This window comes from Octodon degus, unplaced genomic scaffold (genome assembly GCF_000260255.1).
Source record: "Octodon degus isolate 3935 unplaced genomic scaffold, OctDeg1.0 scaffold00107, whole genome shotgun sequence".
Lineage (NCBI taxonomy): Eukaryota > Metazoa > Chordata > Mammalia > Rodentia > Octodontidae > Octodon > Octodon degus.
Genome location: NW_004524683.1, coordinates 9,467,178 through 9,490,423, shown reverse-complemented (window position 1 = coordinate 9,490,423; position 23,246 = coordinate 9,467,178). Strand labels below are relative to the sequence as shown.

Genomic DNA, 23,246 nt, shown 5'->3' with positions numbered 1-23,246 from the left:
CACTATTGTAGAAAAACTTGAAAGCATCAGGTGAAGAAAGGAAAGATAAAGAACAAGTATCTGGCACAAAGGTGGGGTCACAGAGACCCTAGCACAATGACATAATTTATACCAAGAACTCACCTACTTGCCACAGAGGTTGATGGTGCTGCTTCCTCAAAGGTGATGATTTTGAGGACAAAGAAACCTGCAGAGGAAGACTAGACCTTTACTTCCCGAGTATCCCCTGCCCACCCCCCAGCACAAAGTGACCCTCTAATAAGCTCTCACAGCAACTCCTCAGTATATGTTATGGGGAGCCAAGAGAAGGTATTGAAGCTTAGGAAATAAAGTCAGTGAGGACCAGTACAGCGGAAGATGAGAGCAAACACTAAAATAAGAATCTCAGGGCCAGGGAGATAGCTCAGTTGAATAAGTGCTTGCCTGGCAAGCGCAGGGTCCTGAGTTCAATCCCTGGTACCACAAAAAAAAAAAAAAAAGAACAAATCCCTGGGGCTGGTGAGATGGCTCAGTGGTCTAAAGCACCTACTTAGAACAAACTAAGCCAAGCAAAGCACAGGGACCGCGGTTCAATCCCCCAGCAACACATGCCAGCCAGCCCCGCCCCCTGGTGGGCTGAGCTGGCCACACACTAAATAAATAAATAAATAAATAAATAAATTTAAAAAAAAATAAATAAAATAAAATAAGAATCTCAGGGACTCTTGCATTTATAGTCAAGATAAGGTCCTGGAGGCCATGAAGGACAGAAAAAGGATAGTCCATGAATTAGAATGGTTACAGAAGAGCATGGTATTCCAGAAGTTAAGGAAAGGTTTTGAAACATATGGAGTGGTCAGCAATTCAACAGATAAAGGCTGGTGAAGGGACCCACTATACTTGGAAGGCTGAAAATTGCTGGTGACTTCTGAAAGGATGGCTTAGGAAAAGGAGCTATGGTGACAGATATCATTTCTACAGGGTTGACCCAACTATTATACGTTCTTTAACAGGGGCAGGGGCTGCGGAGATAGCTCAGCAGTCTAAATATCTGCCTAGGTAAGCACAAGGACCCAGGTTTGATCCCTGGTACCACATGCTGTGCTGGCCCCACCCGGATATACCAATCCAGCCACCAGGATAGGGTGTGGTGGTGAACACCTATAATCCCAGAGCTGGGGAGGCTCTGGAAGATCACTATGAGTCTAAGCTGCATAGTGAGACCCTGTAACAAATACATTAAAAAAAAAAAAAAAAACAGGGCAGACTAGCCAGGCATGATGCATGATGCCATACATATACCTTAACCCCAGCACTCTGTGAGGATGAGGCAACAGAATCACAAGTTCAAGCCCATCCTGAACAACTTGGTGACTTAGTAAAACCTTGTCTCAAAAATAAATTAAATAAATAATAAATAAAAGCTGGTGGAGCTACGGAGATAGCTCAGTTGAATAAGCACTTGCCTGGCAAGAGCAAGCACCTGAGTTCAATCCCTGGCTTCGCAAAAAAAAATAAATAGATAGATAGATAGATAGATAGATAGATAGATAGATAGATAGATAAAAGCTGGTGATAGAGCTCGGTGCAAAGAACCTTGGTTCAATCCCAATACTGAGGAGAAGGCAAAGGTGGAAGTGGACTTTGCATTTTCCTTCAAGAAGTTGTTCAGCTGCACCCAACTGGGAGAGGAGGAAGGAAAACTTGGTCCAGCGTTGGATGCAGCAGTTCTGGTTAAGGAGACAAAGGTTTCCCACTCTTAAAGAGAAAAGGTGGAGAAGCCAGGCAGCTCAGATTCAGAGGTAGGAAGACTGGGCATGGTGATGCGCGCCTGTAATCTCAGCTCCTGGGAGGCTGTAAACAGGCAGATCACTATGAGTTTGATCTAGTAGTGAGACCACGAACACCCTATAGAACCTTCCCTAAAAGTACAAAAAAATAAAAATGATTTAGAGGTAGGGAGTCACACTGCTGAGCTTGGCCCAGCCTGCAGCATTTCAGGGTGAGGTGCAGAAAGGTCATGACCAAGCTTCCGGGCTAGTGATGTGACACCTAAGCATTGCTGAGGAACTGGACACCACAAGAGCCTGTGTTCTAAGAGGATGCAATGTTCCTCCACACCCAGCTCCCACATACGTAGCCCCACATCAACAGCTGGATCCAGATCCAGGGACACACTCAGGAAGTCTTAAGCTTGAGCACATTCCCACAGCCACACACACAGGCCCAGTGATCACCAGTGGCTACACAATTCAGATATATGCTCATACTCCGAGCTGAACAGTTCCTGGCATATCCTTGGCCTTGACCTAGGCTTGAGGGAAGCAGGTCATAGGGAGAAAAACAGGAGCTCGAAGATTGAAGCAACAGAGAGAGAGGACAGGGAAAGGGAGGGAGGGAGGAGGAGAGGGCAAGGGGGCCTTAGACAAGATTGATGGCCTCGTTGCCATTAAGAAAAAAATTAGCCGGTGGCGGCTATCATATTAAAGGGTGAAGAAGCCGTGAATTATTTTCTTAAAGATCTTATCGCTTACAATGATAATTTTACCTTCCAAAAGGCCACTTTTAATGAGGCGAAGAGCCAGGCAAAAAGTCATGATTTAATGCCGGGATTTTTTTTTCAAAACACATTTTACTGCTTTTTGGTCCATGTTTAAAAAGCGCCAGTGACCTTTTTTTATTCTGCTTGCCCCAGGTGTAATGCTGAGGCCTCTCAGGGCTTCTAACCTAGAGAGAATGAGAGAGAGAGAGAGAGAGAGAGAGAGAGAGAGAGGAGAGAGAGAGAAGAAGACATGGGAGGGAAGGATCAAAAAGAAAGCATGAACATACAAGCATGAGCTTTCTCATGGCTGGGGAGCCCCGCACTGCTCCCCTCCTCATCTTCTTTAGGCTCTGTCCAGCCCAGAGCAGGACACTGCCTGAGAACACCTCCTTTCTGGTCCCAGGCTGAGTCACCCACCAGGTCTTCTCCTGGGCTATAGTGGGAGCTTCCAGTTACAGAAAAATCCCATTGCAGGCCCTTTGCAGCCTCCTGGCCCCTGCAGCTCATGGGCTAGGTTGTGGGCAAGGCAGGGAGCTCGGCAGCCAGGCTGGCATCTGCCCCGTCCTTCCCTGGCCCTCGCTGAGGATGTACAGCCTGCCCACTGCATGCGGGTCACATCCTAAGGCTCAGTTGGAGATGAAGGATAAATGGCTGCTCCATCTTTCCCAAATTGCTTTCTTTGGGCTGTCACTGGCGATTTGGCATGGTTTTCTAGGCTGGGGAGGACTCCTAGGGAATTGTGCGCAGGCTGGAGAAGGTTGGGGGAGGAAGTATGGATTGTTTTCAGGTCTCCAGGCCCCCAGTTTGCAGCTGAACAGGCCTTGGCAAGAGCTGGCTCTCAGACTGAATGTGCCACATGGTATTTAGAATTGTGGTGCTCACACACAATTTAAAGCAGACAGTTTATTAATCTAAACCGCAGGCGTATGTAGAAGAGGCCGTGCAGGATTGACATGGGAGGATTAGTTTTGTTGGGGTTTTTGCTGGGGTCATCGCCACAGCATGGGGATAAATGGACCTAGCGTACATCCCTAGCTCCACACAGGAAACTCATACATACTATTTAATTTACTGTCTACATTGCAGGGCTGCCATCAGCCTGTATTAGGGCAGGTTGGGGTGGCAGGTATGTGGCTTTCCCCCGACCCTTCACAGGGGTCCTAGAGTGTCTGTTCTCTAGGAGAATGAAGCATGCATAGTTGAGCCCACTGGAAGTGGCTGGGAGTTGTGCTCCACAGGGGCTGAGTTCAAGCAAAGCAAGTGTGGAGGAAGCTTTGACTCCTAGAGGTTATCTAGTGAGTCCTAAAATCAGCCATTCTCTCCCCCATGCCTTGCCTCCATCACTTGCGTTCAGGACTTCAATTGCCCCTCTGTTCCTCTGCCTCATTCCCCAAACTCCACAGGACTGAGAACTCCAGGGAACTAACCATAGATGTCACTGAGTCTGAGGCCTCATGTCTTCTTTCCTCTTCCAGTCCCTCCTATTGTCTGCTTCCATCAAGAGGGAAGGAGAGTCTCCTACAGCGTCACCACACTCATCTGCCACCGATGACCTGCACCACTCAGACAGATACCAGGTGAGGAGAGGCAGGCAACCAGGAGAAGTGCATCCAGTGGGGTGGGACTTCAGTGGTATTCAGGTATGCCAACTCTGCCCTCCCTTATGGGCCCTGGGAAAGAGTGCCTTAGGTTTCCTCTATGTCTTTGTAGGGCCTATGTCTCAGAAGGCCTAGGTGTATGGAAAGGGCCTTCAATAAATGGATTTTATGAGAGATGCTAAAGTTCCTTGGGCTTTGCTGAGCCCTAAGCACCTCAGAAACATGCAACCATCCTCCTGTGGGTTTTTGTTTTGTTTTATTTTATGAAGACCTAAAGACATAGCCCAGGGTTATGTTTAAAGTCTGAAGATATCAGACTTTAAAAGCAGAATTCCTTGAGCAAGTAACCCTTCAATCCTGCCAAACCTTGGTGTCCAGCCCAGATAAAGAGGCAGACATCGCCTGTGGGTGTCTTGGGCAAAGAGAAAGAGAGTAATCATACAATACTAAAACAGCAGAGCACCAAGGGAGCCTAAGGGTTACAATGAGCTATGGATGAACTCTCTTTGTGGTTGGAAGGAGAAAGCAAGCTTCCTCTCCCTAGAAGCTTTTTTTTTTTTTTTTTATGTATTTAGTACAGGATATACAGGGTCTCATTGCACAGACTGGACTTGTAGTGATCCTCCTGTTTTCAGCCTCCCAAGTGCTGGGATTACAGGTGCACGTCACCACACCCAGTCTGAATCAACTTCTCTGCATGCCCTGGGGGTGGGGCTGGCACAGCACTGAGGAGCAAACCCGGTCCCTGTGTCTGCCTAAGCAAGCACTTTAATCTGCTGAACTATCTGGCTGGCCCTCCCCAGAAGCTTTTATCTGAGGAGAGGTAGAGTCTGGCCTTTGAGATCCCCATCAGATGTTAAGAAAACAAGGCCCTGCTCCAAGGAACATTTGTCTAAATGGCAACAGGCCTTCCCAGGGAGCCCGATGTGGAAAAGGAAACAGCCCTGGTCTGATATGAAAAGGCAGAACAGCAGGGATCAATAAGCTGGGGTAGAAAGCCAGGGTCTCTGCTGGCACATACAAGGCCTTGCTTGGAACTAGAGAAAGGTGTCTGCTCAGGTACCCTTTTCTCACAGCTGTCACAGCCTGTCACAGGGTGCAGAGCTCAGAAAGGAGAATGCCAACGGTGGGCTGGACACCAGCCTCCACTGGCATCTCCTTTGATGGATGCCTGTGTGAGACTCAAACTGCATGGCCCAAAGTGCCAATCCTGGAAAGGGATTCCTGCTATAGTAGACTTGGTTTTGAGAGTGACAGTCCAGTTAGTGGGAGACATCTCCCTGATCCAGACAACCCTGACTCCAGGTAGAGAAATGACCTAAGTCTAATGAATCTGGTCTCAGGGAGACAAAGCTCTGTCCTAGAGAGTTCTGCTCCCTCCTACAGAGGCCCCGCCTCCTACTTCATTCATAGCATCAGCCTAGCTGTGTGTTCAACTAGGAAAACCAACACAACAAATTGCCTGTTCTCCTAGACCTACCATACTTACTCCCAAAATATTTGTTTCTTTTACTCTCTACAATATGAGGAAAGCAACAGCTTACACCAGAGACTTCCCTAAAAGTATACACATATGACCACATGCACATGAGCATGCGCGTGCACACACACACACAACTCACATGCAGCATTTTAGAAACAGCCAACTTTGAGATGAGGAAGCCTCTAGAGGTCTAGGTGCCCTCCAGAGAACTTCAGAGCCATGTTAAAACTCAAACCCTGTTCTAGGCCCTAATAATACTCCTTAAAGGACAAATCAGATTGATTTCCTGTAATATAAAGTTCAAGTTCCTTTGCATGGTACCAAGGCCTTCGGTGGGTTAGCTGTAACCTGTATTTCCAGCTTCAATTCCTGATTCTACCTTCCTTGAGTTCCATGATCTAAGCTCACTGAATTAATACTATCCACTCCCTAAACATGCCCTTCCTCTTCTGCTTCATCTTTACATGAGTTGCTGCTTCAAACAGTATTATTTCACCCCGCTGCACCAAATCTCTATTTGCCTTTCAACACCCCCAACGCCATCTCCTTTAAGAAGCCTTCATGGATTAGCTCTCTTCTCATGATCCTTGTGTGTCCCTGTTATTGCCCCATCACCCTACATCATATCACTTGGGATTTTTTGTTGTTGTTGTTGTTGTTGTTTGTTTTTAATCACTTGTTTAGGTATATTTCTGCTATATATCCCAAAACTTGTGAGCTTAACACAAGCTACCATTTCTTAGGATTCTGTGGGTTGACTGGGCATTTCTTCACTTAATGCAGCTTATTTTTCTAAGACATAGCTGGGCTGAGAAGTCCCAATGTCCTCTCCACATGTCTGGGAGGCTGGCCCTGGTTCTTTTCCATGTGGCCTCTCAACTTCTTTACTTGGCAGTCACTCAGAAGTGTCCCACCAAAGCTGCACGGCTTCTTGACATTAAAAGCTATAACTCATGTAACATTACTTCTACCACCTTTTATTGGGCAAAGAATGTCACAAAAGTAGCCCTTAATCAAGGGGTGAAGAAATGCAGCTCTTGAAAGAAGCAAGGAATTGTGGCCACATTTAATCTATCACAATGAATCTGACTCTTCACTGGACTTGGAGTTCCTCCAAGGCAAAGACCTTGTGCTATCCTTCCCTTACTCAAACGTTTATCTAGTACCACTCACGCTCAGCCCAGTGTCCTTGCCTTCAAGGGGCTAGGTTGGCAAATAGATACTTACAGCACAGCATTCTACGTGCTATGACAAGTGCATAAATATATTTCATAAAATGGGACAGAAAAGGAATCAGAGCAAGCTTCACATAAGAAGTAATGACTAAACAGTATTTCAGAGGAGGATAGGGGTTCACTTGAATGACAAGGAAGAAAGGTCATTTTATATAAAGGCAATAATATGTGTAAAAGACACAGGTATAATACAGGATGGTATATTTAGAGACTTGTGAGCAGCCTAGTTTTGTTGGAAAGGAGGCTGCTCACTGAATTAATGCCACCCACTCCCTGCATGCACTGTAAGAAAAGCGAGTTGGTGGGAGGTGATGCTGGAAAGCAACCCAGGAACTAAATAGGTATCCAGCTCTTTACACAAAGCCTGGCAAGTAGCAGTTGTGTGGTTGTGTTGGATGTAATGGTTAATGTAGGCATTAAAAGCAGAGGATACTGGTTTCTGGTTTGGATTTCCATTTACTGTACTTAGCCTCTGCTCAGTGCCTACCTTTACCTTTATCCTCATGCCAACTACACAAGCTAGGACTTACTGGCCCTTGTTTATTACTAAGGGGATAAGCACCGAGAGGAGGCATGAGACACTGGGCCTAGCTATGTAACCTGGGATGGCCTCAATATTGCAATCCTCCTGCCTCAGCCCCCAAGTGCTGGGATTCCAGGTTTCTGTCACCATGCCCAGCTATAATTTATGTTTTTAAAAAAGTTACTCCAATCTGGCTGTGGTGGTGGCACACACCTGGAATCCCAGCACTTGGGAGGCTGAGGCAGGAAAATTGCAGTGAGCTCAAGACCAGCTTGGGCTATAAAGTAAGTTCAAGGCCAGCCTAAACTGCATAGTGAAACCTTGTCTCAAAAAGACTAAATACAGGGCTGGGGATATAGCTCAGCAGTACAATGCCTACCTGGTAAGCACAAGGTCCTCAGTTCAATTTCTAGTACCAAAAGAACTCTAAAAAGACTAAATGAATAAAAAATATATATAAATTAAGAAAACGAGAGTCAAAATTTAAACTTGAATCTTTCAGGCTCTGAATCTTAGATTGTTTCTGTGTGTTATTTTTTTTTTTGTGGCAGAACCGGGGATTGAACTCATGCCTGTGCGCTTGCCAGGCAAGCGTTTATTCTACTGAGCCATCTCCCAGCCCCTTCATCTTTCCTTTATTTTTTTAAATTAATTTTACTGAGAAACAAATAACGAGACAGTTTCAAAACAGGTGAGTAGGACAGTTACAATAATTAATACATTGCATTATCTTTTCTTTAGTATAACAAATATCTGAGACAACCAATTTATAAAAGAGAAGAGATTTATCTTGACTCAGTTTTAAAGACAGCAGTCTATGATTGGTTAGCCACATACAGCAGTTCATCATGGAGCACATAGTAAGACAAAATCACTCACTTTATGCCCAGAAAGCAAAAAGGAAAGAGGGAGAGACTGGAATCCCATAGCCTCTTTGAGGGCAAGCCCCCTTCCCATGACCTGAAGATTGCCTACAGTGACCCACCTTCTAAAGATTCTACCATTTCCCAATAGCACCACGCCGGGGACCAAGATGTTAACACAAGGGCTTTGGGGGGAACATTCAAGATCTAAACTATAGCACTTTCCCAGCCATGCACTGGGCTCAGGGAGTCCCTTGTAATGTCCTCCCCTATTGATCTCTCCCTATGTTGGGTGACTGAATAGAGATGACCTCTTGTGTAGAAGGGACGGATATGTAAACAATGAAAATGATCAGAGGGACACCAAGAACCATGAAAACGGGCAGGTGGTAACAAATCCAGCCTTGGAGGGGAAAAAAATGAAGCCTTGCCAGAATTCTGAACGTGAACTAAAGTTAACCCTGCAAGGGACTCTGGAGTACTGAGCAAGGAAGGCTCAAAGAGCTGCAAGTTGCTCAGCAAAGTTGAGTGTCAAGAGGACCACGTGAAGGGAGGGAGCTGGTGTCCTGAGTCTAGAAAAGCAGGCAGGGCAGGGCAGGGCAAGGCAGGGCAGGCCTATATGGTTATCTTGCAGGTCTTCTAGTGGAAAACCATTGAAGGATATCAGGTTAATTTTGCACAAAAGAAATACCTCGGGGCTAGGGAAGTAGCTCAGTGGCTTACCTGCCTGCCTGGAAAACACAAGGTCCTGAGTTCAATCCCTGGTACCAGAAAATGAAAACAGAACGAACAAACGGACCCTAAGTGAAATGTAAAGGATGGGTCTCAGGGAGAGAAACTGGAGACCAAAAGATGAGCTGGGAGGCAGCTGCACATTGAGAGCTAGTAAGATTATGCACCAGAGCAGTGTCCAATAAGGAAAGTCATTGAAGCAACACCCACAGGCGTCTTGCCTATGCCAAGTGACACAGTGGGCTCTGGGTTCACATGGCCCCACCCCTTGTGTGGTCAGTCCACTGTTAAAAATTTATACAAGCTGTGTAGACACGAAAATACTCCTGTGGGAGGGAAAGCAATGCTTTAGTCAGGCCTGGAAGGAGGATGAGTAGGAGATGCACAAGAGGGTGAAGGTGGGATACTTTAAGAGATCTTTAAAGGTAGACTCCCAGGAGCTAAAGGGTTGATTGTGAGGGAGCAAGTGGGGTCAAGAGCGACTCTCAAGTTACATGTAGGCATCCCCTTAGGAACTCAGGACCCAGGAGGAAGGGGGGGTGAGCTCAGTGTTGCCCTTAAAGATGTGCAATGCCTGGAGGAGATCAAGACAACGTCCAGCGCACACTTCTAACAGGACGGCGATGTGCTGGGGGCTCAAAGCAGGACGGCCCGTGGACGACAGGATCCCGGGGCCACTTTCCAACTAAAGAGCACCTCGGAGCCCCAGCCCTAGAGCGTCCGCGTGGGAGGCGGGGCCCGCGGCCGGGCTCGGAGCGGAAGAAAGAAGCCCAGCAGTGCAAAGCGGGAGGGGGCGGAGTGAAGAGCATCCCACAAGCCAAATCGGGGCTGTCAGGATTTAGGGGCGGTGGGAGGGACCCTGGGGGTAGCTCCAAAAGGTTGCTCTCGGAGTGCGAACGGTCGCTTCCCTGTCCCGTCCAGCGCTCCCCCCCGCCCGTGAACTTTCACCTCCAGCGCGCGCCGGCGGTAGGTCATGTGATCAGGCCCAACATGGCCGCCGCCGCTGCTGGGAGCTGAGGTGCCGCCGCCGCCGGGCAGCCGGGAGGAATCCGCTCGCATCGTCGTCCTCGCTGGCCGGGCCGCCACGGGGCCCGGAGCACCAGAGGCTGGGCTGGGGCGGCACCGCGCGGCGGCCACGGGGTCCCGTTAGAGCAGCCCCGGCGGCTATGCCGAGGGCCCGGAGCGAGCGGCGGAGCAGGGAGGCCGGCGGGAGGGAGGAAGTAGGTTTGTTTACGGGCTGTTTGGGGCGGGGCAGGCCTGGAAGGGGGTCGAGAGCTGGGGCTGGAGTGGAGACTCCAGGCCGTGCCTGACATTCATTTCTTTTTTTGTATCTGCCCGGGATCTCCTTCCAGACCTTCCTGCGAGTGCGAGCCAACCGGCAGACCCGACTGAATGGTGAGTTCTGCCCGGCCCCTCCCTCTGCCCCACCTCCGGCCTCCTCCCTCCCGCGCTGCCCGCAGCTCCTGGCTTCCCTGGGTCTCTTCTTCTTTGGGGCCCCCTGGTTTCTTCACAGTCACAGCACCTGAGTATGTGCAAACCAAGGCTGCCGCCCTCAGTTTCCCCATCTGTCTAATGGAGGTTATGGTTCCCACTTAATGCCCAGTCCTCTCTAAAACCTCTGGAGAACCCGGAGGGACGATAAATGCCAGAGAATGAGGAACAAGCTACACAATTCCACTCAGAGCTCAGCTTTGAATTTGCAAACTACTGGGACCTCACTATACAAGCCGGCAGGGCGCTGAGAGTGTTTTTCTTCCAGTTTTTAATCAGTGCCCAGTAGTGTGAATGCAGCCTCTCTGCTGAGACTTGACAATACAGTGAGATCTGGAGTTCCCACGGCAACAGGAACTAACTCGTCCCAGGGCTCTTTGAGTTATCAGTCAGCCCACATTTCACAAAGGTGATCAGCGTGGGCTCAACAGCTCTTAGAGGCCTTCTCTGAAAGCAGACCATGTATTACTACTTGGCGCCCCTCCCCCCCTTTGGATTCAAACCTCTGGAGCATTCCTGTTTGCTCAACACAATTGAATGAACCTTGCTTTTTGTGCCAACTGGGGTGTGCTGTATGTAGGGGTTGGCGGTAAAGGGCTTAGGGTCTCTGGGCCATCTGATGAGTGAGTGAAGCGATGGACATTCAAGATTCCCCATCTCTTCCCATTGGTCACTACTGCCAGATTCAGCTCTGTTCTAGAAAAGAGCATCATGGGTTGGCACCTTGTTAAGCACCATTCTCATGACATCTTTGAGAGGAAAATGTTACACATTTTGTAAATAAGGAAAGAGGCTCTCAGGCAAAAGTGCTTTGTTCAGAATCACACAGTTAGGATGTAGCTGAGTGGTGATTGAACTGAAGATTGTTTACTCCTAAAACCTATGCTTGTCCTATTGTGCCTTGCTTCTTCCTTGGCAAATGCCTTGACCCTTCTAACTCACAAGCAGCCTTGGGTAGAAAAACTCTTTACCACTCTATAGTAAGTTTAGCTCAGAGTTTAAAAGGTGAGTGGCTAGGAAGAAAACCAAGCCTACTTTGCTTACCTGACAATTCCCAAGATGAACCTGGATTGGTTGGGGTGGCTTTCTGCAGTTACAGTTGACATATCTGATGGCCTAGGTGATCTGGGCTGGGAGAGCATCCATTTTCATGCTGTTTGGCAACTCAGATTCAGTTCTTTGTTCAGTCATCCAAGTTAGCCCCTTCTTACCCAGGGAGGCATTCCCTCATTCTACGCAGCATAGGTGAGGATCCTTGGTGTTGGCACAGTGCTCCATACTAAGCTTCCAAAACTCAGGGGCCCTTGCTCAGTGCCTTTCTGATATCATATGTCCCTCCTCCATCTCAGCCCTGGCTGTTAACAATATCAAAGCAGCCTTTGATTCCAAGGCTTAGGTCAGCCTTTTAGATCTTGGTGCACAAAGTTAGAGGAACCCTAGAACAGTCCTATCTCGCTAGTGGAAATGGGACATTGCAGAGGTGGTCTGGGCCATAGGCCAGGGTTCCCCACACTCTGCTCAGTTCTGGTGGGCTGGTGATTTTCCCTTTGTTTTGGGTCATTCTGGGGCTACTCTTCTGGATTTGGAGAGGCTCCCTTCTTCACACCCTCAACTGGCAGAAATTGGAGCCCTGAAAAGTACTTGGGATCAGTCTTCATGCTGCTCATTTAGATTTAGGGGACAAACAAGTATTCTAGGCTATGGAGTCAGTCCTGCTTTCCTGTCTTGCCACGTTAGCAACTTGAACAAGTATCTTGATGGTTTTACAGTTTAGATTTGCCTATTAAAATGGGGAAATGCAACCTTAGTTTCAGGATATAGGTATATAAACAGGCCCCTTGTATAAGGTACCTGGCTCTGAGCCACACCTAGAGTACAAGCTCTAAATTGTAACATATCACCTGTCATCTGTGTTCTCCTCTGTTAACTTCATGAGTGTCCCATCAAGGTCAGCACCTTGCAGTGGAAAATCCTTTCCTCTTTGGTAGGCTCCCTTCTCTGTCTCCATTTAACTGGTCCCAGAGTGGACATCTCTGATCCTGCTGCTGTATCCTGTTTTGACCCTTTCCTGCTTCGGTGACAGGAGGGCTGCAGAGAGGGATTAGTGAGCTAATTAGAAATGATTGCATCTCTCAGCATTAATTAGCAGTGCTGTGGGCTTGCAGTGTGCACTTTGGAACTGAGCCCCCTGCGGGACAGCATGGCAGGCAGCCCTCTCCCTTGGGCCTGCCCATGCCTTTGCACTGATTAGAAGTGATGGAACAGGTTTGGGTGGGCACAGTAAGGACCTCAGTCTCCTTGCCCGTGAGATGGGACCAGCAGACATCAGAGACGTTCCTCCCTGCTGGTTCTAGGTAGGGTTCTCGGGATCCTTAGGCTTTTGTCCCTTAAACAATTTTAACTGATGAATCCCCCTAAGAAGGACCTTGCCTTCTAACCGGGGAAGGTCTGGAGTTACAAAAGAGCCTGTGGTCTTGGTCCTTGAGGAGATACCTGGCAACATGGAGCCTCTTTGCAGATAGGGACGGGTTGAGCTTGAACCCACTGCAGCCAGAAAATAGACATTTCTGTGGCCCAGCACCTGTCTCTTCTCCAGGTGCTTATGGCAAGGCCCAGTCCCCAAAGAGCAGGAGGCAGAGCAAAACAAGGGCCAGAACAGGCACTGAACAAAAGGGCTGGTGACTTGGCAGCATGTCAGGCTGTCTCCGCTCACTGGGACCCAGAGCCATGGTGCCAGTCTGCTTATTCTGTGCTTTATTTTCGGTCTCCCATGCAGCTCGGATTGGGAAAATGAAACGGAGGAAGCAAGATGAAGGGCAGGTATGTCCCCTGTGCAACCGCCCCCTGGCAGGATCGGAACAGGCGATGAGTAGGCATGTGGAGCATTGCCTTTCTAAGGTAGAGGGGCCATTGCTACCTATCTTCCTCCCCCCCCCTCTCCTGACAGCAGCTGCTGACTGTCTCCAAATCTGTGGGTTCTTGGGGTCTCCATGTGGTCTTAGCAGCTTCTTCTCTGTTCTTTGCTTTAACTCTCACTCACTCCCCCTTGGGCTCCAGTGGTAAATTATTGGGAAGAGTCCCAGGCCTTTGACCTCTTTCTTTTACAACAGAGGACCCCTATAGCTGGGGCCCCATCTACCACATTGCAGCAGAGGCTGGGGCTCGTGCCCCCCTCCTCATAGGCTCTGGGGAGCAATAGAAATGGCCTTGGCCTTGCATGATCCTGCTCTGCTCTTCACAGAGGGAAGGCTCCTGCATGGCTGAGGAGGATGCCGTGGACATCGAGCATGAGAACAGCAATCGCTTTGAGGAGTATGAGTGGTGTGGGCAGAAGCGGATACGGGCCACCACTCTCCTGGAAGGTGGCTTCCGAGGTACAAGCAGCCAGCACATAGGCAAAAACAGTGTGGTGGTCAGGGCCAGTGGCCGGTCATCCATGCTTTGTCGTGGGAACTGCTGTTGGTTGGGCTCCTTTGTGACCAGCCTGCCTGCCTGTGATGCGCATATTAAATGGATGTGTTTGGGTGGGGAAATGGAATTGTGAAGCTGCAAGCTAGGAGTGACGAGGGGGCTCTCAGCCTGGGGTGATGCATTGAAGGTGACAGCCAAGCCGCGTTAGCACCTGCATAAAATATTAAAGGGACGGTTATGCATTTATCACTCCATCCCTCTTAAGGCTGATAAATGAGAATCCAGCAACCTGCTGTACACCTCCAGCGCTGGAGGCCCTGAGGGCTTCCAGGCAAACACATTGGATTTTCCTCCTCCTCCTCAACCCTGTGTCAGTGAAATCAGTTACAGAGGAGAGAGTGAGTTATGGCAAAATTTGACCTCCCATGAGCTTCATTGGTGAATCTAATTTTAACTCTGATCCCATCCCTTCTCCCTGGGCGCCCTCTGCCCTGAAGCAAGAGGGACCTGGGCCCAGCTGCTCCCTGTTTCCCCTGGGCTCACTCAGTTGCTGCTGAGGATTGTGTAGGACTTTGTGCTCTCCCTGCTGCTTGGAGGGTCATGGCTTGGCCCCTCCACCCTGTCCGATAGCAGAATTGGCTGGATGCCCAAGTTCAATGTCTTCTTGTGAAACACCCCTGCTATGGCAGGGGAAAGGGGGAGGCATTTGCCTCATGGCCTCTTCCCTCATCTGTGCGCAAGCACAGCTGGCACTGCAGCTTGTGGTCATTAAGAAAGCCAGTCTGCTTCCCGTCTGTCTCCTGTTCCTAGGCAACACCCTTGGGAGTACCACTGCATATGGTCCCTGGGGAATCTCACAGCGGCTGGAAAGAAGATCTTGTCTCCTTGGTACTGTGCTGCCTGGGCTTATGTTGAGGAGTGGGCTCCATGGTTCCATGTGGTATAACTGGGCCACAGGAAGAGGCTGAGAGTCCAGACAGGTGTTATACCTTTGGGCTTCTCACATTACCCAAATGTCTGAAAACAAGCTAAAACATAAATCAAGAGGGTTAAATCAAACTGATTCCTTGAGCCTGAGCTGCATAGTGTCAGTTGTCTTTGTGCTCTGGTCCTGGGCAGGATCTGTACCATATCTGGGACCCTGGAAGAACAAATGAAGTCTGTGAGCCCAGGAATTGGGCACACGGGTGTGTAGTGGCAGGCTGCCCCTGATTAGCTCTGATGGCAGCTACAGCTATTCACGTCTTTCGTTGCTGTGGCAACTTTTCAGTCAAGTTGCTTGCTACAGAACCAGTCCTGATGGCTTCTGGGGACCAGACAGGACTTGAGGTGTCGAAGGTGCACAGGGCCTGCAGATTTGGCAGTCTTTGGGGTGTACTTTCAGAGTAGTGTGAGGGCTCTCAGGCCCTGGGCGGTGTCAGTTTTCCCTGAGTGTTTACACTGCGAAGTTGTTTCTTTCATGAATTCCTGAGGAGAGTTCAAAGGGGGCTTTTCTTTGAGCGATCTGGAGAGCGAGAATGAGAGTGAAACTTGAAGAGGGAACGGCCAGAGGTGCCTTTATCTGCAGAGAATTGTTCCAGCTTTCCTGATAGAAGCTGCTGCCGCCTCTTAAACAGCTTAGTGCAGTCAAAAGACAGGCTGACTTGAAAGGCTGTTTTACAGCGAGAGATCAGCGGGGCCACCAGGCAGGGAATGGGGCACTGTGGAGCGCAGGAGGCCAAGCCTCCTCAGTGGGGGAGGAGCTATCAAAGGGAGGCCTGGCTGATCCAACAGCTCTGCCCCTGAAACCCTGTTTGCAAGAGCTGGCCATCTGTCAGCCTACCCTCCCTGGCCAAGTCTAGTGGGCCTAGCTCTTGGGGGGTTAGGTGTGGCCCCGCCAGGCGGGCTGGTGTCAGTGCAGTGCATTGATCGCCCGCCGGGCGGGCCAGGCCGCAAGCCGGGCAGCGCGTGCTTAATGTGATTGAAAGGCAGTTAAAATGGCGGTGACCTTTTCAGGAGGAATTAGATTGCCTGCCAAGACCGGTTAGAGGGAGTGATAACGCCAGCTGAAGAAGCTGCCCAGCTGACTTCAGAGAGAGGGAGACAGAGGCAGGATGCACAAGCGAGTGGAGAGGGCCATTTAAGCTGTACCATGTGTGCTGACAGAAGAGAGATTGCTGTCCTTGTTAGATATGAAAGGATGAAGAACTGCAAATAAGTTATTGTATCCAATCTTCCCTGTCCCTCCTCCTAGACCAGGACCCCTTCATCATCCTCAGGAAAGCTTCCTCCAGGCCTACTGGGAGAGTCCATCTAATGGATCAGATGGGTTGCCCCACATGTGACTTCTGAGGGAAGCAGCAGATAAGCAAGAATTTTGTTGTAGACACTTGGCTGAGGGCAGTGAGCCTTCAAGTTGGAGACTGGTGGATAGTGAGGATGAGGCCTTGATATCAGGCCTACAAGTGCTTGGAATTGATATTTTAGGGCAATGTGAAAGACCAGAGAGAGAGGGAAGCACCAAGTTAGGCCCACCTGGAAGTAGATTTTTTTTTTTTAGAGACCCAAGGAAATAGCTAAAAGTTTTATGAACTAAGTGGGAAGAAGCTATTGTTACAAAAGAAACCTGTCCTTCATAGTTTTAGAGAAATCTCTAGGCTTCATATCTAAGTTGCTGATTGCCCTTTCAGAACCTGAGGTTTTTCTAACCTCTAGTGCTGTTTGCATAGAGATTAGCACACAAAACCTAGTTCTTCACCTGAAAAAGATTAGCAGTGTAGGAGAAAAAGATGGTCTTCTGGGGTATGCTGCCAAACCTGGACAGAATAGGCTCCGCCTAGGCTAAGAAAACATGCCACAGGTAACCTGCCTTGGAGCCAAACCCACCCGTACCCACAGTCAAAGGACAAATGTGATACATGAGTCATGGCATGTCTTTCTCTCCTGCCTGCCTCTACTACTCTCAGGTCCTGGGGAAGAGACCTGTTGGGCTTCCCCTGTTTTGGTTCTCTGACAATTCACCGAGCTGGATTTGGGAAAGCCAGAGCTCGTCACATCTGAAGAGACAGACTGGAGAAGGGACATGGGAATGACTGGTTTCAAATAAAGTGGCAGTGATGTCATTGACATGAGAGCAGCTAAATGGAGGGACTTCTCAGAAGGTTGCACAGGAAGTATATGTCTACAGCTCTGTCTTTGAGGCCTAGGTGAATTTATGCTGGAATCCAGCAAGAAGCCTTTTTGGCACAGGTGAAGTGGGAAGAAGAATGCTAAGTCATTTGGCTATGCGGGGCTTCTGCCTTGCCAGGTCCTGGTTTAGAGACCACATCTTTCTCAAGTTTCAGATTAGAGTCATTCCAAGAAACCCTAGAATGAAAAATCATGGGAGAGAGCAGCAGGCAGGGCACCTTGGTGCAGTTCTTGTAATGAGCTGTTTGTTGATGAAACTTTGGTGCCAGAGTACAAGCCAAGGGGCCAGGGAGATGGCTCAGTGGAATAAGCGCTTCCCTGGCAAGTGCAAGGGCCTGAGTTCAATCCCTGGTCCTGCCAAAAAAAGAAAAAAAAAAGAAAAAGAGTACAGGCCAAGAGCTGAGAGGTGAAGGTTAAGGTGTGTGGGCCTCATCCCCACTGTTGCTTCCTTTGGCATATTGCTTCTCAAAAGATAGGAGCCTTGGTGCTCAGATGTCCCACGCAGCTGCAGCTTGGTTCTGTCAGTGACTTGTTGGAACAGTACACACCACTGGAGGTCAGCTAGGGATAGAGAAGAGGGCGAGGGGTGGCAGCCTTCTCATTCCCACAGGCTTCAGTTATGCCTGCTGCCTGGTGGGTAGGGTGCAAGGTGCCTTCTGTCCCCTGTGGCAAAGGACTGGGTTTAATCGCCTCTGGAACACAGTTGTTAAGCTGGGACAAAGGGTGTGCAGGCAGAAGGAGCAAGTATCAATGGTTTTAAACGGCGTCTGTCTCTGTGCGTCTCTCCTGACGTGAGGCAGTGAAACGCGTTATTGAGGAGCCCCGGAAAGTGGCTAAGTGCGTTTGACACACGCCAACTCCCTGCCTCCACACTGGATAATTGCATTGTCAACTGTTCAGCGAGGTGGCAGGTGACACTGCAGGCCGATTGATTGTCCCGCATCGCAGCTCCCCAGACTGTCAGCTCCCCAATCGATGGCGTTTACACAAGACACCGTAACTGCATCTGTAACTAATTCCAGTGTAAAACTCCCCGGAAGCTGCTGCCCCTGCCCTCCCTGTTGGTGAGCACCAGGCTCTGGAGGGCCCCAAGACTTTCCTTTCTTCCTGGTCTCTGATTTGGTTTGGGAGCAGGTGAGGAAATCAATAGCTCCTTTCTTGTGGTTTCAGGTTCCAGGACATTACTGCCCCCAGTAAACAGGCATCTCCAGTTTCTCAATCGATCATTTGATCAATCGATTAAATTAATACTGATTCCCAACCCCCCCTCAGTGACCCAAGAATAAATGAGCTTATGGGAGAAGGGTCATTTTCATAAAATTTAGACTTACATATAATTTCTGCACTTAGGGCTTGTTCTCTCTCTCTCTCTCTCTCTCTCTCTCTCTCTCTCTCTCTCTTTCTCTCTTTCTCCCCCCCCCGCTTCCCCCCTCTTTCCCTCTTTCTCTCTCTGTCTTCCCTCCCCCTCTCCCTCTCCCCCTTTCAGATTTTTGCACTGTCCATCCACCTAGGACACAGTGACTCCAGCACCTATTCTGTCAACCTTGCTTTACCTGTCAGTGGGGATCCACCCTTTCTTCTGCTTTCAGGTAGAACTATAGCAAGGGGTCCTCTCTTACTGAGGGAGTCTTGAGAGTTATTTGGAACCATCTTGGAGGTCCTAGAGACCAATTTCCTTCCCTGGACAGCAGCAGCAGGGGTGGCAGCTTGCCTGTTATTCCCAGAGCTGCATGGAATAGGAGCCAGAGACTTGGAAAGGCGCTCTCTGTACCATCTTGCTTCTGAGTGCTGGCTTGGGATATTCCAGCAGCTGAGAACATAAAATGACTGTGGAGCCTTCCTCTAAAGGGGAGGGGCACAAGCTGGCAGGGGTGCTGTCTGCATAAAATGGCTTTATGGCCGTTTCTTTTTATTATGATTCTGCCAGAAGTCAGCAAGTGACATTTCATTAAGAAAATAAAGTTTAATGTGCTGGGAAGGAGGTTGGAGCAGGCTGGGGCAGCACCAGAGTGAAATTGGCAGTAGCAGGCTGTTCTGAACACCTGTGGGGGTAGAGAGAGGTTCCCAACATCTGTCTCAGCTAGAGGATAGAGTTGGGGTCAGAGGAGACTGTTCATGCCAGCGACAGAGAGGCCTTTCCTTTGACAAACAAGATGTTTTGTGCTCTTTCTCCTGCCTCTGCCCAGCTGAGAGCTAAGGTCTGTGAGGAAAGGCTGTGTGCTAAGGGGCTGGGGCTGCCTTCAGGTGCACCAGACCTCACAGAGCTGTGCTGCCAGTGTTCAGCCATTACTCTTGGGGTATGTCATGTGGCATCTGTTTGGACCTGGGTAGCTCTGCTGGGTAATACTCAGATCACAGTAGTAGGTCAGACCTGTGAACTTTGAAGCTTTCTGGTGAGGAACAGTGTCAATACACACGAATAAATGTGATCTTAGAGTTGCGAGGAGTTTGGGTAGACACCAAGGAAGAGATGTCTATACTTAAGTACATAGGGAAGTTGTGTCCACCCCTCAGAGCACCTAGGGCAAACCTGTTAGAGCTGTCAGTGATACAAACAGCCCCCTGTGGTGCACCTGACCCAGCAGTGGGAAGCAGACCTTGCAAGTCTGTGTTCTTCAGACAAAGTCTAAGTGTGTACTTTAGAAAGGTTCAAAGAATGTTAAGAGGTGAGCTGTCCTTCTGGCACTATTAAGTTCTGGCAGAAGAAACAGTTGAGCTGAATGAGACCTGCCAAATGGGTAAGCACTGGTTTTGCAGATCAGCATGGAGAAGTTTCTAGACGTGGCAGGGGCATAAAGCATCTAGGATTTAGGAGACTACAGTAGACATGTTTGACTCAAGCATGAGCCCTGGTCCGGCTGGATGCTGTGGTGCACACATAATTTCAGCAATCAGGAGGGTGAGGCAAGGGGATCACAACTAGTTCTGAGGCCAGCCTGAGCTGCCTTGAGAGACCTTGCCTCAAAAAAAAAAAAAAAAAACAAAATGAAAGGGCCAGCCTAATAGCTCAGCAGATTAAAGCTGCCTGCTTAGGCAAACACGGGCCAAGGGCTCAATCCCACCTTCAGGACAAGCTGAGACTATGAATGAGACTGGGCATGGTGCCGCGCACCTGTAATCCCAGCAATTGGGAGGCTGAAAAATAGAAAGGATTACTGCGAGTCTGATCTGTGTAGTGAGGCCCTGTACTAAATACACTAAAAAAGAAAAAAGTCTTGGTCTAACCAGGGTAAGCAGTGAGACTGCAGGGTAAAGGACTCAGGCTTTGTATGTTGGGACTTCTCTGACAGCTGTGGCTACCGTTATGTCTGTCTTGCCCAGGGAGCCATACTACACTCAGGAGTAGTCCCAGGGTTCTCTGATTTTTTTTCTGCCCTCTTGAACGGCAGGGCAGGGCAGGACTAGGCTAAGTGGAGGATTTAAAGCTGGCTGCTGAGCAGTGTGTACTTGGGAGAGGGGGGTTGGCAGACTCATGGGTGCAGGCTATAAGTGAACCTGATAGCTACATTCTGATTGATGGCGGAGTTTGTCTCCTAAACTGTCAGAGGGTTTATAGAGGTGCCACTCACCCACAAGGCAAGAATTGCTTGTCAGGACACCTGGCGTGAGCAGGAGACTGCGCTGTAACTTGGTGTTTTCTCAGCTTAATGGCCCTGCTGCTGACCTCCCTACTGCCTCGCCTGCTGCCTCAGATGTGTCAGAGCCTCCCAGCTGAGGGCAAATGAGGATTGTTGGGGGTGGGTGGAGCCAGGCAGTGCCCACCCTCTTTTTTCTGGTGCAGAGACCAGAAACCTGAAGGGCAGAAAGGAAAAGGAAGATAAAGAAGAAAGTACTTTTCAGGGCTGGAAAGATGGATAGCATTCCAAATCAAGTGAACAGCATGAACAGAGGTCTCTGTGTGGCTGTTAGGACAAGCGGTCTTGGTGTCCCAGCACACAGGATTTTTGGAGTGAAGAGAATGGAGAAGAGATGTTTGTAGGTCATTGCAGGCCTGGCTGAGATGCCTGAGCATGGCTGTGCATGCCATGGGGAACTACTGAAGATTTTGGAACATAAGAATCAGAGGTGTGTGGTGATAAGCAAGATGGAGAATAGGCAAGAGGCTTAACGATACATTTAAAACTGCTTCCCTAATGAAAGCACTAAGATGTAAGAGTAGAAATAATGGATAAGAAAGCTGTGTGTGGTGGCACACTCCTGTAATCCCAATACTCAAGAGGCTGAGGCAGGAAGGTGGCTGTGAGTTTGAGGCCAGCCTGAATCACAAAGTGAGACCCTGTCTCCAAAAAAAGAATAGAAAGCATTTTCCAAAATCATAGAAAAGAGCCCTGTGCTTTGTCCTCATTTCTGTAGAGACGTTTTGCTGATCCCCTAGTTACAAAGTCTTCTTTTGTCCCTAGCAGGGCTACATGCTAGCTAGGGAGGTGGTCTGAGAGGAAGCAGAAGTGAGGGGCAGCTCAGTGGTCCCTGACCATGGACTATTAGGACAGGTGGTCCCAAGAGTCAGACCACCTGGCAGGTGAGGGAGCCTGTTGCCACCTCTGAACTCACCGCTCCCCATTAGCCAGTGTCTGTAGCTTTGCCAAATGCACCTCAGAGGTGTCAGCCTGGTTGGCTTCATGGTCTGCTTTCCGAGGCAGGTGTGCCTGGCTGTCCTCTCTCATCTGTCCTTTCCTAATCCCTTTATAACTACACTTGTCCAGGAATCTGGGCTTCGTGAGGTAGAAATGAATAATTAATGTCAGGCGCTTCAGACACCAAATATTTGAACAGCTGCCTGGTGTTTTTGCTGGCAAGGACCTGGCAGCCAAAATCAGGATGTTGGCTGGGGGTCCTGCTCCATGCTCTGATTGGCCTTAACCAGCCTGTTCTCCTCTCTGATGGACTTGAGAGGTTAGGCAGTCAGACACAGGGCAGTGAGGGTCCTGATTGGGGCTGACCTTTCCCCTCAGTCTCTGTCATCTTCTGGCTCTTTCTGGACCTAAAAGACAAGTGGCTAGCAGGTCCAGGGTGGGTGTCTCCTGGTGACATGACACAGTGTATAAAAGGGGCAGATTGTAAGCAGAGACCGCCTGGAGCAGCATGCTGTGACTGAGGCTAGAGATGTGTAGAGTGAAAGGCTGACCAGCTAGAGCAGTGATGCGAGCCTTGCAGAGAAGTGTGTTTTGTGCCCAAACTCCAGCCCCAAACCCACTGATTTATCACAAAATGCCAGCACTGCAAATAAACCTCAATACTGAGGGTTTTTTTAGTTTAGAACAAACAACTCATACATTAACAGCTTTGGCCTTAAAAGTGTGTACTGTAGGTTCATTACCACCAGGTTAGTCGGGAGCACAAAGTATCTGACACAGTATATCCCAGCCCCAGGCCTTATCTGTCCCCTTCCTAGAGAGATCAGGGGTCCCCTTGGCATATGCTTGCTTGCCCTGGGTCCTCCTCACAACCTGCCTCCCACAGGCTCTGGCTTCGTCATGTGCAGTGGCAAAGAGAACCCAGACAGTGATGCTGACCTGGATGTGGATGGCGATGACACTCTGGAGTATGGGAAGCCACAGTATCCTTGGGGCAGTGTGGACTGGGTGGGCTGAGTTGGCCAATGGGAATAAAAATTAGCTGGTACCTCACCTCAGGGCAGAGTCTCAGTTTTGGCTGGGGGAATTCTTCCTGTGGATTTAGCCCCCCTGGCCTACTGCCAGCTCGGATCCACTGTCCTTGACTACCATGCCAGATACACAGAGGCTGATGTCATCCCCTGCACGGGCGAGGAGCCTGGTGAAGCCAAGGAAAGAGAAGCACTCCGGGGTGCAGTCCTAAAGCAAGTGTGGGCCGGTGTGGGCTGGACGGGAAGGCAGAAAGCTAGAGATTGGGTCCGGCACATGCCCACCCTCGGGGCTGTCTTGTTGCTGCACACTTCACTCTGCTCTCTTCATCCTTCCTCTAGTGGTGGCCCTCCCAGCACCCGTATCACGCCTGAGTTTTCCAAGTGGGCTAGTGACGGTAAGTCCCAACTCAATTGAGCAGTCATGGGGAGACTGGATGGCAGGACTGACTCGAGCCCAAGCCCTCTCCCATGTCTGGCCAACAGCTGAGTTGCCCTGTTATCCCCACAGAGATGCCATCCACCAGCAATGGCGAAAGCAGCAAGCAGGAGGCCATGCAGAAGACCTGTAAGAACAGCGACATTGAGAAGTGAGTGTGGTTGGCCAGGAGGGGGTTCT

General features: G+C 49.4%; 1 protein-coding gene across 4 annotated transcripts in view; it reads left to right on the top strand.

Annotated features, from left to right (window-relative positions):
- Rnf220 (ring finger protein 220) overlaps positions 1 to 23,246 on the top strand; it is a 243,958-nt gene that overhangs the window by 214,931 nt on the left and 5,781 nt on the right. The window contains exons 5-12 of one of the 4 annotated variants that reach the window (XM_004639207.2): positions 3,997 to 4,098; positions 10,308 to 10,350; positions 13,223 to 13,266; positions 13,688 to 13,820; positions 22,486 to 22,582; positions 22,757 to 22,843; positions 22,970 to 23,025; positions 23,139 to 23,217. In XM_004639207.2, the coding sequence (XP_004639264.1) occupies positions 3,997 to 4,098; positions 10,308 to 10,350; positions 13,223 to 13,266; positions 13,688 to 13,820; positions 22,486 to 22,582; positions 22,757 to 22,843; positions 22,970 to 23,025; positions 23,139 to 23,217 (641 nt within the window). Of the gene's footprint in view, positions 1 to 3,996; positions 4,099 to 9,917; positions 10,180 to 10,307; positions 10,351 to 13,222; positions 13,345 to 13,687; positions 13,821 to 22,485; positions 22,583 to 22,756; positions 22,844 to 22,969; positions 23,026 to 23,138; positions 23,218 to 23,246 lie in introns of those variants that run through there. The other 3 variants (XM_023724162.1, XM_023724163.1, XM_023724164.1) reach the window with 3 other exon arrangements.